Source organism: Gymnoscopelus braueri, assembly GCF_963280865.1.
Source record: "Gymnoscopelus braueri genome assembly, chromosome: 6".
Taxonomy (NCBI): domain Eukaryota; kingdom Metazoa; phylum Chordata; class Actinopteri; order Myctophiformes; family Myctophidae; genus Gymnoscopelus; species Gymnoscopelus braueri.
In genome coordinates, this window is record NC_137607.1 from 38,112,277 (window position 1) to 38,134,352 (window position 22,076).

The 22,076-nt window shown below is 39.9% G+C and overlaps 2 protein-coding genes across 2 annotated transcripts in view; one reads left to right on the top strand and one right to left on the bottom strand.

Annotated features, from left to right (window-relative positions):
• Positions 1–8,293: 8,293 nt before the first annotated feature.
• Positions 8,294–15,501, bottom strand: dio1 (iodothyronine deiodinase 1). Its single transcript, XM_080430245.1, has 4 exons — positions 15,121–15,501; positions 13,941–14,084; positions 10,040–10,239; positions 8,294–8,866 (listed from the first exon to the last, which is right to left on the bottom strand). The coding sequence occupies exons 1-4, from the start codon at positions 15,455–15,457 to the stop codon at positions 8,801–8,803; spliced, it is 747 nt and encodes a 248-aa protein (XP_080286371.1). The 5' UTR covers positions 15,458–15,501; the 3' UTR covers positions 8,294–8,800.
• A 3,334-nt stretch (positions 15,502–18,835) lies between these two features.
• Positions 18,836–22,076, top strand: part of glis1b (GLIS family zinc finger 1b) — a 105,519-nt gene continuing 102,278 nt past the window's right edge. Inside the window, exons 1-2 of the mRNA XM_080430564.1 lie at positions 18,836–18,952; positions 19,410–19,769. Coding sequence (XP_080286690.1) covers positions 19,460–19,769 — 310 coding nt within the window. The 5' untranslated portion in view covers positions 18,836–18,952; positions 19,410–19,459. The remainder of the gene's footprint in view (positions 18,953–19,409; positions 19,770–22,076) is intronic.

Consider the following 22,076-nt stretch of genomic DNA (forward strand, 5'->3'; position numbering starts at 1 on the left):
TTATTATTATTACAAATTACCCACTTCAGCCCTATATACATTTCGTCCATTTGAAAATGGAGTATCTACAAGCTCACAATGCGTCTTATCGCGGCACATTGTGAGCTTGTAGATCTGCTATTTTCAAAAGATGTTTATACATTTGAAAACTTGCGAAATGGGACATTATGCATAATGAGTACTTTCTACTTTTGGTACTTTAAGTACATTTTGATACCTGTACTTTACATTTTTTGTACTTTTTCTACCACTGGTGGTGGGAGGGACAATGCAGGACTTGCATTGTAAACTAAATTGAGTAAATGTCCTGGTTTTCTGTTCACACTGCAGGTGGCCCTTGAGGAGACAAAAAGAAACATCTCACAGAGGAGCAGTTTGTCTGCTCTGAGCTGACCCCCACCCAGGAGAAGCTGTAGCCTACAGCACCGCTGACCAGGTGAGGAGTGGTGCAGCCGCCCATCGCTTTTAATACCGTAGATTTAACTGAAGGGGTCGCAGAGGAGACGGGGTCAGTCAACCAGTGTAAAATGATCCTAAAGATTAGTAGGAGTTGCAGTATGTTATGAACACTACAGCTAATCTGTCCTCTGAGCCTAAAAAGCTTGGTCTTGCAATGGAACAGCAAGCCTCTTACAGCTCATTTCTTTCTACAAACATCTTGTTTTCCCTTACGACCATCGATTATAGCAGTGGTTCCCAAACTGGGGGTCCCCAAATTATTTTGGTGGGGGTCCCTACTCCTAGATGATTATCTTAATGTACAACATTGTTTTCTCACTTAACAGTAAACAAACCAACATGCAGTATAGGTGTGTACAGGGTATCTGCATATTTCTAAAGTGACAATTTAGGGACTTTTAAGACCTTTTTAATACCAAATTGTCAAATATTATGTAAGAAATAGGCAAACATTATGAAAATAGCCAATCTACAAGCTCACAACGCCTCGAGGCGTTGTGAGCTTGTAGATCGGCTACTTTCACAATATTTATCTGCGGAACAGAGTCAAACTAAATGTAATGCCTACAATTCCTACTGTCTCATGGTTATGTGATCTCTCATTACATTTTCAAGCATGTAGAAAAGGCATGCTGGAAAGCATGTTCACGTATAGCCTGCCCTACACAATCACTATAAAGAAAACCATAATTATTTTACTACTGCGACATGTTGTGTTGCTCTAAGCATTAAGACAAAAAAGTTAAGAGATGCAGTTATGTAAATGTTTCTGACTATGCGCCTCGACACAGCAGCAACGAGAAAGATAATCCCAGTCTGACTTTACCAGGAGCAACACTTTTCTCATCAGACCATACAGGAGCGGGTGTGCAATCAATCACAAAGTAGATTTATTAGCAATCATTCACTGTAGTAATTATACTGCTGTAAATGATGCATCCTGCCCTGTGAGGAAGCTGAACTAGTCGCATCACCCCAGTCCTCCACTCCACCACCTTAATGTGATGTTGTGTGTTTGTCCTCTCCAGCTGCTGAATTCAGCCCATGTCAGTACCAGTGATGTGTCAGGACTCCACGCTAAGCTGGACAGGGAGAAAGAGGTGATACTCAATTCTTTGTTTTCAGATGGATTTCTTCATATTTTTGTTACTGTGGATTGAACATCAGAGTGCATTCTATCTGATTTTATTTAGGTTGCAGTAATACAATCCAGTAATCTATTCTCTTTTTTTTTTCAACTCCAGGTGGAGCACCAGAATAGTCAGCCAGAGATCCTTATCCAGGCGTCATCTCAAAACTCGACTACTGTAACTCCCTCCTTACTGGCCTCCCGACATGCTCACTTAAGCCCCTCCAAATGATCCAGAATGCCGCAGCACGCCCGGTCTTCAACCAGCCAAAATGTTCACATCTCGCACCTTTTCCACTCCCTCCATTGGCTCCAATTTGCTGGCTCCCAGTTGCTGCCTGCACAGAGCACAAAACACTGATGTTGGCCTACAAGGCAACCAAAGGCATGGGACCCCTATACCTTCAAAGCCTGATCCAAACCCCTCTTGCTCACTCAGATCAGTTAACGCAGGAAAGCTGTCTGAACCTTTCCTAAAACCCCCGGGACAACGCTCCACACATCCCAGACTCTTCTCCCTCTGGCTCCCAAACTGTGGAACAAACTCACCATTGCAGTCAGAACTGCAGAGTCACTCCCAAAGGTGGCTAGGCTAGGGGGGTCCCTAGCACTTCACTCTCCCTGTACCCCTTCCTGCCACCTTCTGCCTCCCTTCATGCTAGCCACTGACCAAGACATTCGTTCTTATGTTTTTGTTACTTAGGCTTGCTTTTCTTGACAATGTTAAGAATGTAATTTAGATAGCAGCTTATTTAAACAGATGCTAGGTTCATTGTTTACCTGGTATCACATAGTTTCATTGTACAGATTATCTTTGTTACTATATTGTTTAGACTGATGCTAGGATCTTGGTTTACCTGTGATCCTAGTTTACTAAGGCACTCTGCATTTGTATGTGTTTACCTTGCTTATTGTAAGTTGCTCTGGATGACAGTGTCTGCTAAATGCCTAAATAGTCGTTGTATATTGAAGCAATTTAAACTGTGTTTTAATATCTTCTCATGCACTTTTAAAGAAGCATCATTCCAATCCGTATACAACTCAGACATTGTATGTCTTGATTAATTGAATACATAGGACCACAATGGAAACAAATCCTCCGGGCTTTTTGTGTTATTGTATAACCGTACCTTTTTTGCAAACTGTTAAACCTTCGGTGTGGAGACACCCTTCCTTGACCTTAAGATGGTGTTAATGTTGGAAATTCGTGTACAAGAGTCAGGTAGTTAATTATTTTAGTAAATTATTATGGACAGGAGGTGGCGGTGTTGCACACATTACGCCTAATGGTGTTGGGCAAATTGCATTGAGTCCAAGGCACTGAATGGAGTTGAATACTTCAGTCCATCTAATCAGGTTATTCCATAAGATGGGTGCAATATGTTATTTATTTTTTAAATAAAGCAGCCTATTAGATATTGCACCACTTAAAACACCAGAACATGTTTTCCCACCGACCTATCATTGTCTCCATTCAATTCTGATCTGCCCAACAACATTGCTGTATAAGCCTAGCCTACACTATTGGTAGCATACAAACATTTGACGTTTCTATAAATATATAACAGCATGAAACTTATGTTAAACCGTGTTTGCTCATGCACTTTTAAAGTATGCATTTCTGATGAATTGAGTACAATGTCATTTGTTATCGTTTTAGCATGACTTTTCAATATACTACTTTTACTGTCAATTGTGTTTAATAAAGTATTCAATCAAGTATTCAGTCCAATCTGTATACAACTCAGACCACCAGGAGTGGGCTTGAGCCCTGTGGGCCGCCTGAGTGAGGCTAGCCTTTTCTATGTCGAACACAAGGCCAGGCACTTGGACCCTAGTTTAAATTCAGTCTGGAGTTGAATCAGGAAATGGAATGTCATGATTGTATAACCGGTTGTACCAAATTATATTTTAAAGTTCAAAGCAGTGTGATATTTTCTTGGTTAAATAGCTTTGTATTCCCATAGCAATCATTGTTACGGCATGTTTATTTGCCATGGACATCACAATCACATTGGATGAACCAGCACGAGTGATCATTTAACACCTGTCCACAGGATTGATTGATTGAATTTTTTATTAGGCAAAAGAATGTAAAACAACACAGTTACATTTATAATGCTTTTGTCTAAAAGGTCCGGCCAAAAAAGTCCTTGCGGACTTGTTTCCGTTGGGGTCCTTGAATTAATTTCATAGACATATATAGTAGCAACCAAACAGTTCAAAAATCAACATGAAAATACAGATAATACAGAAAAAATACCACTATGTATGTTTCGTGGCTGTGGGTGTCACTAACCTTTTCGAGGTATTTATACAGATATGCGGGTATAGGGGGCATTTCGGGCAAATCTGCATTTACAATTTTGAAGACCAGACCCATTTTCAGTTGTTTAACCCTGTCTTCCACCCTGAGCCAGCTTAGGCTGGCAAAGTGAGTGGGAGAGAGGTGGGTCATGGGCCCCAGTCCGAGAAGTAGTCGGATCAGTTTGTTTTGGGAGGTTTGAAGCTTAGTCTTCAGTGACACTGAGGTGTTGGAGTACCAAGAGGAGATAGCATAGTCAAAAAGGGGCTGAATCAGGGCCCCTGAGAGGGTCCTGATTCAGGAGGGTTGACAAAAGAGGAAACTCTGCCCATAAATCTGGTTCTCTGGTTTACTCCTTTGACCACCTTTGTTGCCATGCTTTCACCTGTCAGGTATTTGTCAAGAATACATCCCAAATAGGTAATCTCTTCTTTGCTAGTGATGATTGTGTCATCGACTTTGACCTTGAAGTCATTTACCTTCATTTTACTGAGGGAATGCTTGGTCCCAAATAGGATGGATTCAGTTTTCCCAAGGTGTAGAGACAGTTTGTTATCGGTAAGCCAGGTACGGATTTTTGAGAGTTCAGAGCTGAGAGCTTCCTCAACTTGCAACTTGTCCTCACCCGAGATCAGGAGTGCCGAGTCATCAGCGAACAGGAACAGTTTGCAGTTACAGGCAGCATTCATGTCGTTAATGTATAGAAGGAACAGTAACGGCCCTAGAATGCTGCCTTAAGGAACCCCGCAGCTCACCGGGAGGGATGAGGACATGGTTCCGTTGATGTCAACCACTTGTTCTCTACCCTACTTAGGAGGCTTTTCTAAGTAGAATAACTACTAATCTAAAACCCAATCGTAATAATCAATCAGACCCAATACATTAACCTGTGAAAAGTAGATATAACCAGTCAAACTATTCATGTGAACAGTTTGATTTCAACCATAATTTGAGCCCTTTTAAAACACATTACCATCTCTGTAGTTTTAGATTCAAAGTGAAAATTGTAAGTACAGTAGGGTTCCTAGGTGGACCAAGAGAAGTGCACCCATATCAATAAAGGCCCTTGCACTTTGAGTTATTCAGCTCTCAGTCCAGGTATAGCCCTTCAGCATGGATTAGCCGACAAGAGTCGATATTGAATGATAATCACCTGTTATTTGTTTAAAATAAACGAATTGTCTCCACCAGGAAATAAATGTATGAATGAACATTGCCATTCATAGAAATACTTTGTCTAAAGCAGAAGAGGAATAAATCAATCCATGGGGGCCTCCGTGATGATTTGTTCAGTATGAAGATTTGTTGGTGGTATCCATAGCAATAATGGCAAAGTAGTTGGCTGTGAAAATGCAAGTAGGGTGCTTATGACCTGCAATGTCAATGCTTTCATAATCATGTCTGTTTAGTAAGTAAATAAAAAGTCAAGACAAATGCAAAACATGTTTTATTTGCAAATATACAGTTTAACCAACTTGTTGTTGACCACTTGTTAAGTATACCAACATAGTGTCGTGTAGTAAAAGTTAACAATAATCTATTGATCACCTCACATAGTATAGTATTGAAATAGTTGTTAGATTCCCTTGTCAGACGTTTTGATTATTTATTACCATTGCATCATTTCAAAGATTGCATCAATTAGACAGTTTTATACTCTGAACCTTCCCCGTCAAACCATACAAAGTTGTGTACAAAGACTATTTATAGTTTTAGGACATTTTTTGTTAGATGTTTATCACCTGTGTTTCGGTGAAACTTATCCTAAAGACTCCACATCCACATTGTACACTTTGAAGTCCCTCTGTCAAGCTTTCAGGACAATCATGATTTTGGAGCTTGTCATGCTCCTCAGGGCTTAATATGGGATTTAATCTAAATAGATCTTAATTTGATATGATTACATACACCACTCCAACATAACTTTATAGTACCTTCAGTGTTTTTGCACTTTTTGACATTATAGTTCTTTATATTATTATAGTACTCACTTCTGCCTTCATCCACAGGGTCTGCCATGCATCTCAACTGGAGCCTGGACCGAATAGAGGTGAAAGGGGCACTGAATACATTTTGTCAGTCACATAACTAGAATATACTCATCAGATCAGGTGTACAATTCATTCATTCATTCAAACCTTTATTTATTCTCGAAAGACACTGAGGTTGCCCTCATTTGCGTGTCGTCGAGATACATCACAGTACAATTTCATATTTTACATCAATGATATAACAAAACAAAACAGAAACTTTCCCCTATCTTAAACACAAGTTTAAAAGCAGTTGCCGACATTTGTGGGTAGATCTGCAATCAAAGATTTAAATTGACCATAAGTTATGGGAGAACAGATAAGCAGTAGGTCATTCCAAGTGGTTGGGGCACTAAAACAAAAGGCTATTTTTCAGGGGAGAGCAAAGGGAAAGACAAAACAGAAAACAGGTATAATGTATATTGAACTGCTTACATAATGACTGTGCATTTCAGTGAAAGGACATGCTTATTTGCACTTGACAGCGTGGCAGAGTTTTTTGACACAGGGTGCGACAAAGTTCAACATTTTAACATTTTTGAGGAGTCGCACCATGGATCTGGCAAACCTCAACAGGCCACCAATGAATGCAGCCAAATGGAGAGAAATTGTCATATTGATGCACAGGTCATTATAAGCTTAAAAAAAACAGATTTTCCTAATCTCAGTCATTAGATACATTCTGTCTTGAGCATCCGAACCCAAACCACATTTTATCTCAGCATGCACATTTGGTTTTTATTTTATAATGCAAATAATGCCACATAATATGATTTACTTTTTACTTTACCACTGGTCTCTTACCTGCATGCAGGATATCTTTTGTCTGGTGAACTGGTGTTGATCAGTGTTGATCACCCCTTTATGCTACTGAGTAGATTGCCTAATTGCCTGTCACCACACAGCATTGTGTGGTGACAGGCAACTTGTCATAGTGCCAGGCTTCTGTCACTGTGTGACAATATTGTATGGTAAACCACAAATGAGTAAGATCCTGAGTAAGGATGTTGTTATGGCCAAAATCTATTTAAGTTTGGCCCCAGTTCCTGTACCTTTCAGAAGGTGATTTTGGTTGTGTAGTTTGTATTGTTTGCAATGTGTATGTTTATACACTACTTTGGTACTACCTTTTTGGTGGAGGCACACTGCTGTGGCGTGAGAAAAGTCCAGGTGTGCCTTGGGATTTTGTGACAAGTTACCACACATTATTACTGCAATATATACAAAAAGTTATGATTTTTTTCCTTCCAATTACTATATCAGTACTTTGTGTGCACTCATTTCCCAATACAGAGGCAATTTCTATACCATACCATGTATTTTAATGGCCCCCTCCTTTCCTAGCCTGGCATGGCCAGACTAATATCACTTCGTAGATATTAGTCTGGAATCTCTGTGTGGAACCTGCATTTCCAAGGGCCGAATTAAAAAAATGTCTCCACACACACACACACATTTGCATACTGGGCCCTGATTGGTGCTCCACAACTCCAATCACAACCGAGTGGGGCCAGACCAAATCTGCAGAGGGCTTTTTTTTTTCCACTGGCAGATTTGTCTGGTTTCCAGGCTACTCCTTTTCATCATGTCAGTTACCGAAAATATCTTGATTTTGAGCTGAAAATATTTTCAGGTTATAGCAACACAGTCATAAAGCAAAGTATAAACTAGCCTCTACACTCTCTATGTTGCTTTAGGAAGCTGGTTTACGCTTCATCGTAGGCCAGTGTCACGCACCGGAAACAGCTGATCTATAAGCTCACAACGAGTCGAATCCTTAACCCATTGTGAGCTTGTAGATCTGCCATTTTCAGTACTCGACACCAAACGGAGCATAAAAAAGGCAAGAGTGGCTCCAGTGAATTTGCTGGCTGATCGCCACAGGATGTGGCCTGCTGGCTGGGCATGGGCCAAATACACCATTTAGGCCACTTTACAGCATGTTATGTAACAACACCAACTTGATCTGTTTCCTGCTGTAGCCATGAGTTACAGTCCTGTGATTTGTAAACTATTTGATGTTGTTAATGCATAATTTACTTTGTGTAGTTTATTTGTGTGGCTAGGAGACACCGGATAACCCTTTTTGTTTGTCAATTGAAAGAATCTCCTATAAAAGCATTACAGTAGTAGGCCAATGTTGGCCATGACATGTAAAGTGTTATCTTATAAAAGTAACCAGGCCAACATTACTCTCAAATGACAAACAAAAAGGTTTGTAATAAATATTTTAGCATATGGGTCCAGTGTGAGTTGGTTTACATGCATACTACATACACAAGCAGAAAACATGATGCAGACATCAATATTTGATCTCTAAGCAATCAATAAAACACATTTCTCCTATTGTCATAGATTTAATATGGCTACTTTATTTCTGATATACATAGCAGGTTGTTAGCACATACGGGTACATGTACATACATATTGTGTACTTAAACATGTCAAAAATGTCTATAAATGCTCCAACATAATTCAGCTGAGGGCATACTTTTAATTCATTAACTATCAAATTACAGTGACCATAGGTTTACATTGTAACCATCATTTAAAAAGCAGCCTCACGTTAAATTATTTTGGACCATTCACACAGACCATGGGAAGTATACGGTTATTAACTCATGAGGTAATAATAAAGCTGTATATAGCAATCCATTTAAAAGCAATGTTACTGAGCCTTTATATGATAGATAAAACGTCCTTGATAACCCAAAACTCCAACTCCTATTGGACAGTCTCCACATTTCACTTTATCTGGCTTCAGAGCATGTCAGTTTCATCTGTAGCCGTCACTAACAAACGTGATCGCTCTGTCCAAGCTCAGAGTACAAACTTTGGGATCACATCACACACACACAGTTCGACACAAAAGAATGTCTACTTTGTCTTCTCCAGGACCAAACGCACTTCCATGGGACTGTAGTTCCAGGGTCCCATACCACCCTAGTGAACACAGAAATAAAACAATACATGACAATACGTCATAGGAAATAAATAACTAGTGTTTAATAATCAACCAATGTGTTCACTTCACTGTGTAAAGGGCCACCCACACCAAGAATGATACATTCTCCACACCACAACTATAATGATGTCAGTCAGTGGTGAACAATAGTTGGGATCACTTTCAAAGCAATTTAATGATTGATAGAAACACTGACAGCCAATTAAAATCCATCTACATTCACAGGGTGTCACATGTCGCCATGTTTACAGAACGTTACTGTTCTTTGATGTGGGTGCTGCTCATATCATTATTATCGTTAAAAGTTAGCTTTATAGTTATCATTCTTGGTGTGTATAGCCCATTACTGTCCCTTAGTATGCTTAATTGTGCCTGTGGAAGCAGTCGTGGATGTCCCTGTACTCTGATCATACAGTGATTAATTCCAAAAATGTATACATATCTCAGGAAACAACAAAGACATTTTTAATTACACTGTAAGCTAATCAATATTGCAATTGAAGTGCTCTAACAAGACAAGACAGTTTTGACAATGTAAGGGTGCTTCCACTGAATCTTTTATTCTGTAGCCTATATCTTCAGTGTCCTGTGACATGGTATGTGATTGCATGCAAAGGAGAAATCAATTCACACTACTGGCTCCATTCCAGAAATTCCATTCCAGAGCCGTGTTGTGTTCATTAAGGGCTGCTGTTAGCATGCTTGCATAACAACATGCTCGCCAGTAAGCTCTTCAATATAACAAAATAGACATTAGAATTGGCTCTATAAAAGCTGGTTACATAATTCTTTGATAAGGATTTGTTCAACAGTTTTGAGAAACACCTTAGGGATGTATATTTCGCTGGCGAGTTCTCAGAATAGCTACATTTGCCAAGTACAATAAATGCTTTTTTTGTTGTTGAATTTCTGGACTTGATTTGTCCCAAATGGGAAATGAGGCTGCAGTAAGTCACAAAACACAGTAAAAGCTCACAGACAAAGAATATAAGCCATCAAATGAACATTAGGACATAAGTTCAGAAAATGACAGAGGAAGTTGGAACCTAGTGTAGCCTACTGAGTGTGTTGAACAGCTTTACTGCATTCATTATAGAGATATTAACTTACACGGCAGTAAAGCGGTACATACTGACATACAAGGACCCTACCTTATAAATTACTTTCCCAGCCTGCAGCACATACAGCCTCTCAGGTATGGCACCATATTTCGTTGCGGTGACGTTGGTCATTTCATCCACTACCACTGGACACAGAGGATCCTTCTGGACCAGAATCTTGGCTGCAGACAGCCTCTCGTCCAGACACTGGTGTTGGTTGATGTCAACATTGTTGGCAAAGGCCCAACCATCTGAGAGAAATAAAGAATTGACCAGCATGACAAGGAATTCAGATTGATACCACAGCTAAAGCTTTTGAAAACCAAAAGTTACATAAATGCATGTCATTTTACACAGCTGAAAGAACCCAGGTCTTCCGCACCAGTGCAGTGCAGATGTATTAGTTAGTAGGCCTATTCTTCTGCCTACACATACGTCATGTCCTAGTATGAGCGAATAGGGGAAGGGAATCAACGTCACGTGATGCCTTTGTTTGGCCCGGCAAAAACTTGGATGTGTCTCAAAGAATATGATTATTGGTAGAATCGCGGAACGTTTAGAATATTTGGCGGTCCCGTTTTCATTTTCACAAGATCGTTGGTTGTTGCAATGACTTGCACTACTATACTTAACCATATGTTGCGCTATGATGAAATAAACCCATTAAATGTTACAACGTGTGTCTCTTTGCTCTGGTCTTAACCCCACCCCTCACCGTGTACGTTCCGTAGTGCAATTCCAATGGTGAAAGCTGTGTTGTTTCACCCGAAAAAGTAATGACGGATTCGGCCACGCCCCGAAATACCCATATGTGTGTCTCAAAGAATAGCCCCCATTGTACTATACCATACAGAACATTGTTTTAATTTTAATCAAAAACTTCCGGACACTTTTATTTTTAGAGGTAGCATTTGTTTAAAATGTTCTGAAGTTATTAAGACTTGCCAAACTTGGTTGAACTTGACAGTTTAACTTGCACAGTTATGGAAATGGTCGTGTTTGTGAAAGTGATTACCTGACACATGGTGATTAGTGTTACTGTTCTCTTATAGCGATAAAAGAGTATACAAATTTACATATTCCAGTGGGTTAGGCCGAGTGGTCGAAACCAAGGCTATAATTAAGAAGGTACAGTCAGCCTTCGGGCCGGGCAGACGCCATTGACGTGCATGGGAGCCAAAACTGGAACCGGAAGTTCGGTGAAATACAATGAAGTCTATGGCAGCCCGCTGGACCAGCTTGTGAACAGACACCATTTCTGAACGATTGCGTCCTTTGTCAGTTAATCGGTTCAGGAATATAAAAGAAGATATATCACAGGTTGTTTTCCAATCAATTGTTTTTTGATATGCAAACTGTATAATTTTATTGAGGCATCTAAACTACGTCATGTATCGTTTCTGGCAGTGTTGCCAGATTGTGTGAGAGGAATAAGCAGGTCTACGAAAACAAGCCCAAAAGCAGCAACTACAGCACTAGGCCATTATGAGCACTTTAAACCATACTGTATACATTGAAAATAGCCGATCTACAAGCTCACAACGTGAAATTGTAAGCTTGTAGATCTGCTATTTTCAAAAAATCGTGAAATAAAATGTGGAATATTTGGAAGATTTTTGAAACATTAAAAAAAACACAAATCTGGTACGGGGCTCCCTGGCACAAAACATTTTAAGATGGGGGTTAGGGACAAATAAATATTAATTTGGGGCCGGGTCCATGACATGAAAATATTTGAGAACCACTGGTTAAAATAATTAAAAAATTGTGAAGCAAGCCCAAATGAGCAACTACACTTAATAAACAAGCCCAAAAAAACGCAACCCGCAACTACTAATATTTACAAGCAGGGGCACCGATCCTGCGGGTTCCTCCTTGCCTGGGCACCTAGGAGAAATGCCGAGCACCTAGGTACCTCATGCGGCCGTCGCGCAGGCAGGGGTGAAAGTGGGCCGGAACGGGCCGTTATGGTGTTCCGTTAAAAGATTCAGCGCTGGTACACCGTACCGGGAAGAAGAGGGGAAAGCAATGCTGTCAAAAGCCCATATTATAACCTGCCACAAACACATGTCCAACAATAAAACACATGACATAAGTGTTAGTTTTCATATTAAGTGCTTCGAAATAGTTCCAGTGTGTTTTGTCAACGTATTTCGTGCTGTTTGTGGTGTTTATTTACTCCACAGAGAGGTTTCGTTCACTCGCAAAGACACAACATCAATGTTGTCTGTGGTGTGCAACTGCGCATACGGATCAGTTCACTTTACAGGTTGCAAATCCGGTTTATCCGGCCAACCAAACCACATACTCTTGACAGTAGCACTGGCAGAGACAAATTAAATTCCACCAACATTCTAAAAAATGTTGTGGTTGGACCACAAATACAAAATTGATATTGAATATTAACACATCTGTGGTACATACACAGGGCACGTTTCCCATGCTGGAATAAAGTGTGCTGGGTTGGGGAGATCGAATCCAGGGATTTGAGGCTATGAGTGAACAGGAGCTTTGCTTCATTCACTGAGACTGCACTGCAATTCTTACTGTACATGAGTACAGTCCAGTGTTCAAGAAGTTGCATGTTGTGCACTGATTCCAGTGTGAGGCTGGTCGGGTCTTGGGTGATTGCAATGAGGGTGTCTGTGACTTCAGGCTTCAGGCCCATGCATTCCATGCAGTTCTTTTGCCATTTCCAAACATTGCTGATACAACGTCGCACCCTGTGAAAGGGCAGTGCTTGGCATTTTTTAGATCCCAGCATTTGAGAGATGTGGTAGATTGGGATATCTTTATATGCCTTTCCTGATCCAAAGCCGATCCACAGCTCTGAGAGGCCTAGCTCCTGGAACAGGTTGATGGCCAGCACCACCACATCACTATCCACTGTCCTGAGGTAGGCCTTGCTCTGCAGCATGACGCAAATGGAGCATCATCCGTGTGTCTGCTTCATCTTGCTGACGAGGTGACAAGACTGCTAGGTCAGTAGGCTTGTTGCTGAGTACAAGGTCCGCCTTTGTTGTGAAGAGGTGGTACTGTGAATCAACTGTTCTCCTTAAGTTCCTGACTGATGAATTGAAAGAGCTGGTCTTTATTCTGACTATCTTTGAGGAACTTCTGCCATTGGGCTCCCTTTGGCAGAGCTGGATTTCGCTGTACCACAATGTGCAAGTGCGATGCGCGCTGCACTAATAATGATGAGTGAAATATTTGAATAAATATATTTAGCATGCCCAATAGTAACAGAGTCCATTGAAAAAATCTAACAATTATTTGGGATTTCAACCATATACCGACCTATCCAATATTGTTATCATTGCAAACAGACCACTAGGGGGCAAGCCCAATTTGTTTGAGATGGTTTTCGAAAACCTTATGCCCATACTTAACACCATGCCAAAAATCAAAAGCTTGTCACCAAGAGCACGATCTTGATGATTTTGGCCGAATTCCTTCCCAGCTATTGGGGTATAGTTCTGGCAAGAACTTCAAGCCACTTTCACCCCTGCGCCAGATTTACATTACAGTAGCTCGCCCATTGGCTCGGACAACCTATCCATTCATTGGTAGGACGTGCGCCCATAGGCATCCATTCATTGGTAGGGCGCGCTCCCATAAGCATGCAAATGTATGCGTCTTTGTTATCATGGGGACTGTTTGTTCACTATGGCTCTTATAGACTCCCAATGTATTCCACGGCTGCAGTTTGGCTCCCAGCCGACGAAAATTACGTAGATGGCCGTACCTTCTTTTTATATACCTTGGTCGAAACTGGTTAGTAACGCCAATGCCACTGTCATGACACACACACACACACACACACACACACACACACACACACACACACACACACACACACACACACACACACACACACACACACAGTATGACAGGCAAGGCCAGCAGGGTCTTTTAAAGAGAGCACAATGGTTTGGTGTCCTATTTCACTCACCTGTCGAATGTGCTTCAATGACGTAAACAACAAGAAAGTCCGCCACGTCCCTGAAGTCACGGACGAGTTGCTTGAACTCGTCCAGTTTGAACAGAAACGGGGGTCAGGTGCAACTTCCAAAGCTCAGCACCAACGGTCTGTTGTCTGCCAAAGGAAAACACGCATCAATTTAACTCTGAGAGTAGGGGAGAGTGGGATCAAAAGTAACACTATTTACATTTTCCTTCAGAATTCACAGAATACTTGAAATATACTAGTCATCTTTTGTTTTAAGAAACATATATATGTGCCCTACCTAATTACTAATACCATTTATAAGCATTCACAATTAAGGACAAGACTAAAATATTACTTTTAATGCAATAAGTCAGAGTGTTACAATTGCCCCCGTGACAGGGGCAATTGTAATAGTGGTTTGGGGCAATTGTAACACTGTAAAAATAGGTCATATTAACACACTATATCTCAAATAAAAGCACATCACTAAGTAATGTATTTTTTATAATTTAACATTTTTACTTAAGAATGTTTTATATATATATCATTACAATTATTTTGTATTTTTATCCGAATTATTTTATTTTCCAATTTTGTATTACATTTTTTATTTAAATGTATTTTTACTTTGACATTTAGTGAAATTTAGTGAAATATACAGTAACATGTAACACAAAACATCTGCTTGCATTGAAACACATTGTTACAATTGACCCCGGTCACTGTGTTACAATTGCCCCCGATCGGCCAGCCATGATGAAATCCCATATTCTAGCTAGAAACACCTAGCACATAGGCTTATGACGTTAATTTGTGACCAATAACATAGATACAATTAATCTAAGTTTAAATTAGCTGTCAAGCCATCTTAACTTTAAACAGCAGAAGGAAGATACTGTAGCCTACATTCAAAAATGTACTTTTACACCTCAAAATCTGTTTTTGTTGAAAACTTCTGCTGAGATGAAATGATCATTCTATCCTTCCATAGGTAGAGAGAGGACGTGCACAAGAAGTCTCACCCCTCTAGCTTATTTCTGATTAGAATGTTTGAGTGTGTTACGTAGGGCCTACTTTGCCCCCTGTTACTTTTGACCCCGGTCTCCCCTATACAGGGCCAAATGGACCCATGAATTCCAAGTGCAATTTTGTAAATAAACTTTTATGGGGTAAAAAAACTCACCTTTCATGAAGTTGAAGATGGTTGATTCGTCTCCCTCTAATGTCACAACAGGTGTGTTGGGGGCCTTTGAGCCCACAAAGGCCTCTTGGCCCAGATTGAGCCACAAGTGTCCCGCCATCGTCTTGAGGAAACTAAAGGACGTGAACGTCGGTCCCCAGTCTTCATACTTAAACTGTGGGTTATGGGGCATCGTGGTCCTTTCGGCTGCTTTAATGGTGATCTTCTTGGCGAGGCTGGGTGAAATGAAACGTAACATTGACAGAATGCTGACAGTCAGTATTCCATAGAAGAGCATGCATATTGAGATCAGATGTACCAGCAGTTTTTCAAAAATCATGTTTGCTGCGTCGCGACACAACTGGACTGTGCACTCTGTCTGCAACGATCGCCACAGATGTGTCCAGCCTATTTCCGCCGTGTGGAGAAAGCCTGGTGACGCGGTAACCGGAAGACTCGCCCCAAAACACGCTCACCCTCATTTCTTTCCCCCAGCGGTTCTCGTATTCTTGTATTTGTTTTACTGAGGATAAGGTTGGAAATAAGTTTAGGGTTAGGCATAGTTTTACTGGGGTTACGTTCAGGAATAAGGTAAAGGTTAGGTTTTGTTTTGGCACTGTTTCTGTTTTACTGAGGTTACGTTTGGGATTAGGAATAAGGTGTTAGTTTTAGGCATATTTTTTACTGAGGTTACGTTTAGGAATAAGGGTAAGTTTATTGAGGTTACGTTTAGGAATAAGGTCAGGTCTAAGCATAATTAACTGAGGTTACGTAATTTAGGTTTAGGAATACCAGGTGGCGACCGTTCCGAGGTCGCCGGATTGGGGCGACGGTGTTTTGGGGCGAGCGTTTTGGTATTCGGTGACGCGAGTCCGACTCCAAACCGTAGGTTTACCGTAATATTGTAAATGCACGCACATACGTTTTTTTATAATACTTTATTATAATGGCGTTTTACTTATCTCGGGTTTGCCCGTTGTTACTCTCATGCTTATGAAAACGAAATCGGCATAGCAGAGGTTGTATTAGAGTTGATTCAGAGTCAGATTGCAAGTTCCTTCAGACATAGCCCTGGTCTAGAGTGAGTTAGAGAGAACTCATTAACGCTCTGGACCAGGGCTACTTCAGACACATGGGATAGTCTGGGATAGTTTTTTCCCCCGAGAAATTTGTGTATGTTTGTAGCCTAATTGTTGTAATTGTAGCAATGAATGCGAAGCACAGTGGGCTATTTCAACATAGGCTAGGCTAGATCAGTGGTTCACAAGTGGTCAACCTGTGGGTCGGGACCCCCAGTCCCCCAGTGTCCCCACATGAGGGGGGGGGGGGGTGACAGTGAAGTTGAAGTGACAATTTAATTACTTTTAAGACCTTTTTAATTCCTTAAACAATAAATAATAATAATAATAAAATATATATACACCATTACTGCATCAGAAGTAATCATAAAAACTGGTCAAACAAAAGAAAATTAATATGAGAAAGAGGCAAAAATTGTGCGAATAGCAGATCTACAAGCTCACAATGCCTCGCAACGCTATTTTCACAATATTTATCTGTGGAACCAAGTCAAACAAAATGTAATGCCTCAACTTCGACTACATTACAAGAGCTTGTCAGGGTGACAGGGTGAGGGGTCCCCAGTTCAGTGATGATTCTTTTGTGTGGTCACGACTTGAAAAGGTTGAGAACCACTGGCCTAGATATGTTGAGGATTAGAGGGAAAATATAGAGATTTTATTAGGCTAAATACATGCTAAATGCAGTCCACTAGATGGTGGTAGAGATTAGAGAACAACATTCAACTCTTGATAAGACTACACGGAGTTGGCAAATTCCTCTCAACATATGGGGGTCTAATTTAACGTTGGAAATATAAGTGGATATGGGGGGGAAATAAAGGCTAGGTAGCCTACATAATATTCGACACACATTTGTATTGCAATAGGCTACTTTTGTGGACTTGTAGTAGTTTAAGAATAATATTCGTTTTAGTCCTAGTTTAATTCAGGTGAACTTGAATAGTTTTTGTTTTGTTTTCATTAAATCAACTTGAACGCACCCTGGCCTGTAAAATAACAGTTTACTCAATACAAATAAGGCTAAATATATAAACTATGCGACGATATATTTGGTCATAACTGGATGAATGTATTTAATAACCATATCAAACATACGCAATCAGACCTAATGTGAAATACATGGCATAGGCTACCAATGGCAGATTAAAGCAAACAAAACAACAGCAAAAAACAAAACTTACAAAAAATGTATCTCGTTTTGTGTTAATTAGGCCTATTGGAGATTATATAGGAGGCCTATATAATGTGTGATTTATTGATTGAATACTTTATTAGACCAAAATGCAAACAGCACGAGTACAGTCATATACTTGGTCTTAAAGGATAACCCAATAAAGTCCTATGGACTTAATTCCATTGAGGTCCAATTGATGTATTCAATTCATCAACATAGGCTACATATAATCCTTCCAGAGTTGGATTTTAGTTTTAATTTGAGTTTTTTCTTATTATTTTTCTTTTTTGTGTGTGTGTGTCACCAATACCATTAGGCAATGCTTTTTTTTTGTTTTTTGTTATTCCAACTGTCGGAATGTCTATTTTTAAAGTGTTTTAATACCGTATTTGCTCGTCACTTACCGTGCTTGAATATGTGAATAAAACTCAATTATTCAGGCCTGTGCCTATCTTCCACGTTTAGTTTTTACAGAGCATATATAGGCCTAAATCTTAAATTTAGCTAATTAGTAGTCCTTTAACTTGTACCGCTAGGCCTACATATCCAGAAACACAGTGGTGTAAAGTAACAAAGTACATGTACTCAAGTACTGTACTTATTATGTACAATTTTGAGGTATTTTACTTTACTGGAGTATCTCAAATGTTCAGTAGCCTACTTTTACTTCTGCTCCACTACATCTCAGAGGCAAATGTTAGACTTTTACAACTAGTCAATAGTTACTTTGTATTTGATTATTATCACAAAACATGCATTACCCTATATACATTTCGGCCTTTTGAAAATAGCCGATCTACAAGCTCACAATACCTTGGGATGCAAGGCATTGTGAGCTTGTAGATCTGCTATTTTCAAAAGATTTTTAGACATTTTACACGTTTGAAAACTTGTGAAATGGGACCTTCTTCTGCATAATGAGTACTTTCTACTTTTGGTACTTTAAGTACATTTTGATATACTTTTGGGCTTTTTACTTTTGAATTCCGGACTTTTACTTGTAGTTTTACTTAAGTAAAAAAAAATGTGAGTACTTTTTCCACCACTGCAGAAACACTATATCATAATGTGCAAATCTAGGATTATGTTGATTTTCTCTCTCCCCCCCCCCCCCGCCCCGCCCCCTCGTAATTACTTTGGCACCTGTCCACGATGTGTGCTGTTGCGCAAAGTCAACATCTCCACACAGCGCTCCGTAGGCTAGGCTATACTACGGCATGCAGGCAGCCTGTGTGTAAAACGGGTCCTCTCGATCATCGATACATTCACATCCTCCCATCATAATCCTGATCCCGGACACTGGCTGCCCTCATTGGAGAGGAAAACACGTTATAGTTCAAATACTGCCAAGTCAGTGGACCTATCGGATGTCAATCAGAAGCAGCCAGAGAGATGATGATGATGATGCTGGGGACGAGATACAACACAGAGAGGATGCTGCTGATTATTATTATTATTATTATTACACTCATCAATGTTTTCTTCACTTCCATCGTCATTTGGAAAAAGAATGCTGACGTACACGTGTAGCGCACATTCATCATCTTTTGTTTTTCGGTGCTCGTTATCGTTTCATAAGGTAGGTGTTGTCAGATGTCAGATGTTGTAGGTGATGTTTTTGCATAGTAGCCTATTGTATATTTATCTGTCATTAAATGTTTCAATGAATTGAATACACATGGACCACAATGGAAACAAGCCATAGTGCTTTCGGTTCAATCCTTTTAGCATTGTATTTGTATTAAACTGTAGCCTACTCTCTGTGCTTTTTTTTTGCAAACTGTTAATAAAGTATCAAATCAATCAATCAATCAATCAATCAATCAATCAATCAGATGACAGATTGATTTATTTTATAGCCTATTTCGAGTTTCGATTTATGATGATGAATTAATCTGTGTGCAACTTCTACATTCCTGTCCATTTGCCAACATTGCAAAGCATTTAATTGTTGACATTTCGCCCAGGCTAAAGCCAGTGATCTGTCTTTGTTTAAGATTTTTCCTCTTTTTTTCTCTTCTTTTTCTTGTGCTCAGGTAATGTGAGCAGGACTTTCAACACTCTCGAGAGCCGCGGTATCAAATCAATGCAGAACTCCTCGGCGCTGTTCGGGATGGTCAGCCACTGTCAGACCCCGACGTTCACAGACTTCACGGGCTTGACGCTCTCCATGTACAGCAGCAAGGCGGACATCTGTGCGACGAGACGCGTCGGGAACGACGCCTTCGGGTCCCAGAATGGCCGGAGCCCGCATCACCACAACCCGGCTCACATGCAACAGTGTGCCAGTCCAAAGCGACCCGGCGCGTCCGAGGATCAACGCTATGGGTCTCAAGAAAAAGCGCATCTGACAGCCAAAACTCCACGCACATGCTTTACTGTCGCTCCCGGGCAAGGTAAGCTGAACCCCGTATACCAGATTTGTGTTGTTGTTGTTGTTGTTGTTGTTGTTGTACTTAAAGAATGTTTAAAAAATCGCCCAAATATTCCACATTTTTATTTCAAGATTTGTTTGAAGATCTACAAGCTCACAACGCGTCCAATTGTATGTGCTATTTTCAAATAGCCGATGTATGGTTTTTATAAGTGCTCTGTTGCTTCTTTTGGGCTTGTTTTCATAAACGCACGAAAAGGTCAACTGAATCGAGATCACTGATTTATGTTATTATTGTGTTACTTGTTGTGAATTCCTAACCTCAGTCTATGGCCAAAAATAGCAGCTGAATAGCAATATTTCATTCAATGGTAAATGTCATCTATTAGCACTTTATGATGAGCGTTTACATTATGGAGAATCCTACAGTTGCTGTGGGGAAATGGCTAAGATAAACCACTCAAACAGCAGTTGTTGAAGTGTGACCGATTTGGAGAAGGATTACACAAGCATTTTGAGATTACTTGAGATGGAAATGCAAGCAGACCATGATCTGAAATTATACTGACACTGGTCCAGATGGCTGCCTGAGAGCATCATTTTGCTGTCTTTTGATCCTGCTGTACTGTATATTTTGTTGACAGAATCCTGTTTGCAGTGGTGGATTAGGCTATGGTTAATTAGACCCAGAAGTCACTTGGATGCTGGGACAATTCATAAATAACACAGCACAATCAAAGCCTTTTGCAGCACAGGAAGACCATGTGTAGTGATACATGTGCAATATAAGTGCCAAATAAGTGTGCACTTCCTATGGGTGTCAACTGCACATGGCTGCATTTAACTTAAGGGAAGTTCATTGTGATGTCAGCTTATTTAGGAGATGCACACTTGGTGTTAAGACCAAGACCTCTCTGGTGGCCTTAATGGCTTTGACAGATTAAATAAGTAAATAATAAAATACTTTAATAAATGCTTATTTTTTTAATTTATATTGTCAGTTCAGGCAATTAAGCCACGGATTCTACATCCAAAACACATTTTGTTTCTTTAGTGAAATCTCCCCGGTTGATGCCTAGTTCTAGGACCTGCCAAAAAGAATCTTTGACACAGGCTCATCAATAACTGTGTAAATGTAAAAACAACAATTACATAGCTGAAATAAACACTGGCAACATCCACAAGTGGAGTGGAAACAAGACCCACTGCTTGGGTGTATGTCTGTCTTGTGTGGAAGCTTACTCCATCCTGTTTAGACAGCATGTTGTTGTGAGCGGGCGGACGTAATTACTGGCCCATCCTAAATTATGATTAGACAGAACTGACTTTTATATTAGCAATCATCCTCGCAGCAAGAAGAGGATCAACGGATTTGATTATTGTTTCTTCTGACTAAACGCAAAACATATGGCTGCCGAATGTGTGTCTGCATTTATGAGTTTTCTTGGAGCACAATTGTGCTCTCAGAACCCCCCGTCCCAGCATCCCCCAAACCAGAATGAATCGTCTCATTGTCTTTGGGATAAGTCTTTTGAACTCGCTCCGTAAATTGTGGGAAAGCGTGTTATGCCTTTGTGAATTTATGTTGTGTACATTAATATTGAGACATTGTTTTACAGTTCTCTTCTGTCAGAAACAGTGTCAGAAAGACATAATTGTTCATATTAATTTTTTTACGATCGCAATTGCTGTGGCAATATAAATAGAGAGTAATTTGATAATTGTGAGTAGAACAAAAAAAAAAAACATCATTTTGTATATATATATATATATATTTTTTTTTAATTATATATATTTATATATATTCATTTTCATGAAGTACATTTTAGACTTGAAGTATTATTATTTAAATTCACAGTTCAACTTACGTGGTAACATTACTATATTGCAAATCATATGCAATAATAACAAATGTGTTGTTTGGTTTTGTCAAATATGTACTGCTAATATTTCCTTTGTCGCCCCCATAAATGCACGGTATAATACTTGCCAGGTTATTTTGGTGAGTCTGGATTACAAAAACGATCACTGGACTCATCAGGTTTGTGTATCATGCTTCATTTCAGAAAGATCAGGTTTCGCACTCCTCTGTGGGGACAGAACTGGGGTTAAAACTGCATTCTCCATCACTACTTTGCATTCATACTGAAAAGGATTTATTTAAAAAATAACAGACTGTAATATTTGTTCTGGCGGATATACGACAATGGCTGGAGAACATATTACCTCAAATCAAATGTATTACTGTTGACCTCTCTGTCGTTGCAAAATCGGAAACTTTATCCAGTGATAGCGAGAAGCAGATTTTTATCTGTTGCGGATAGTAGTA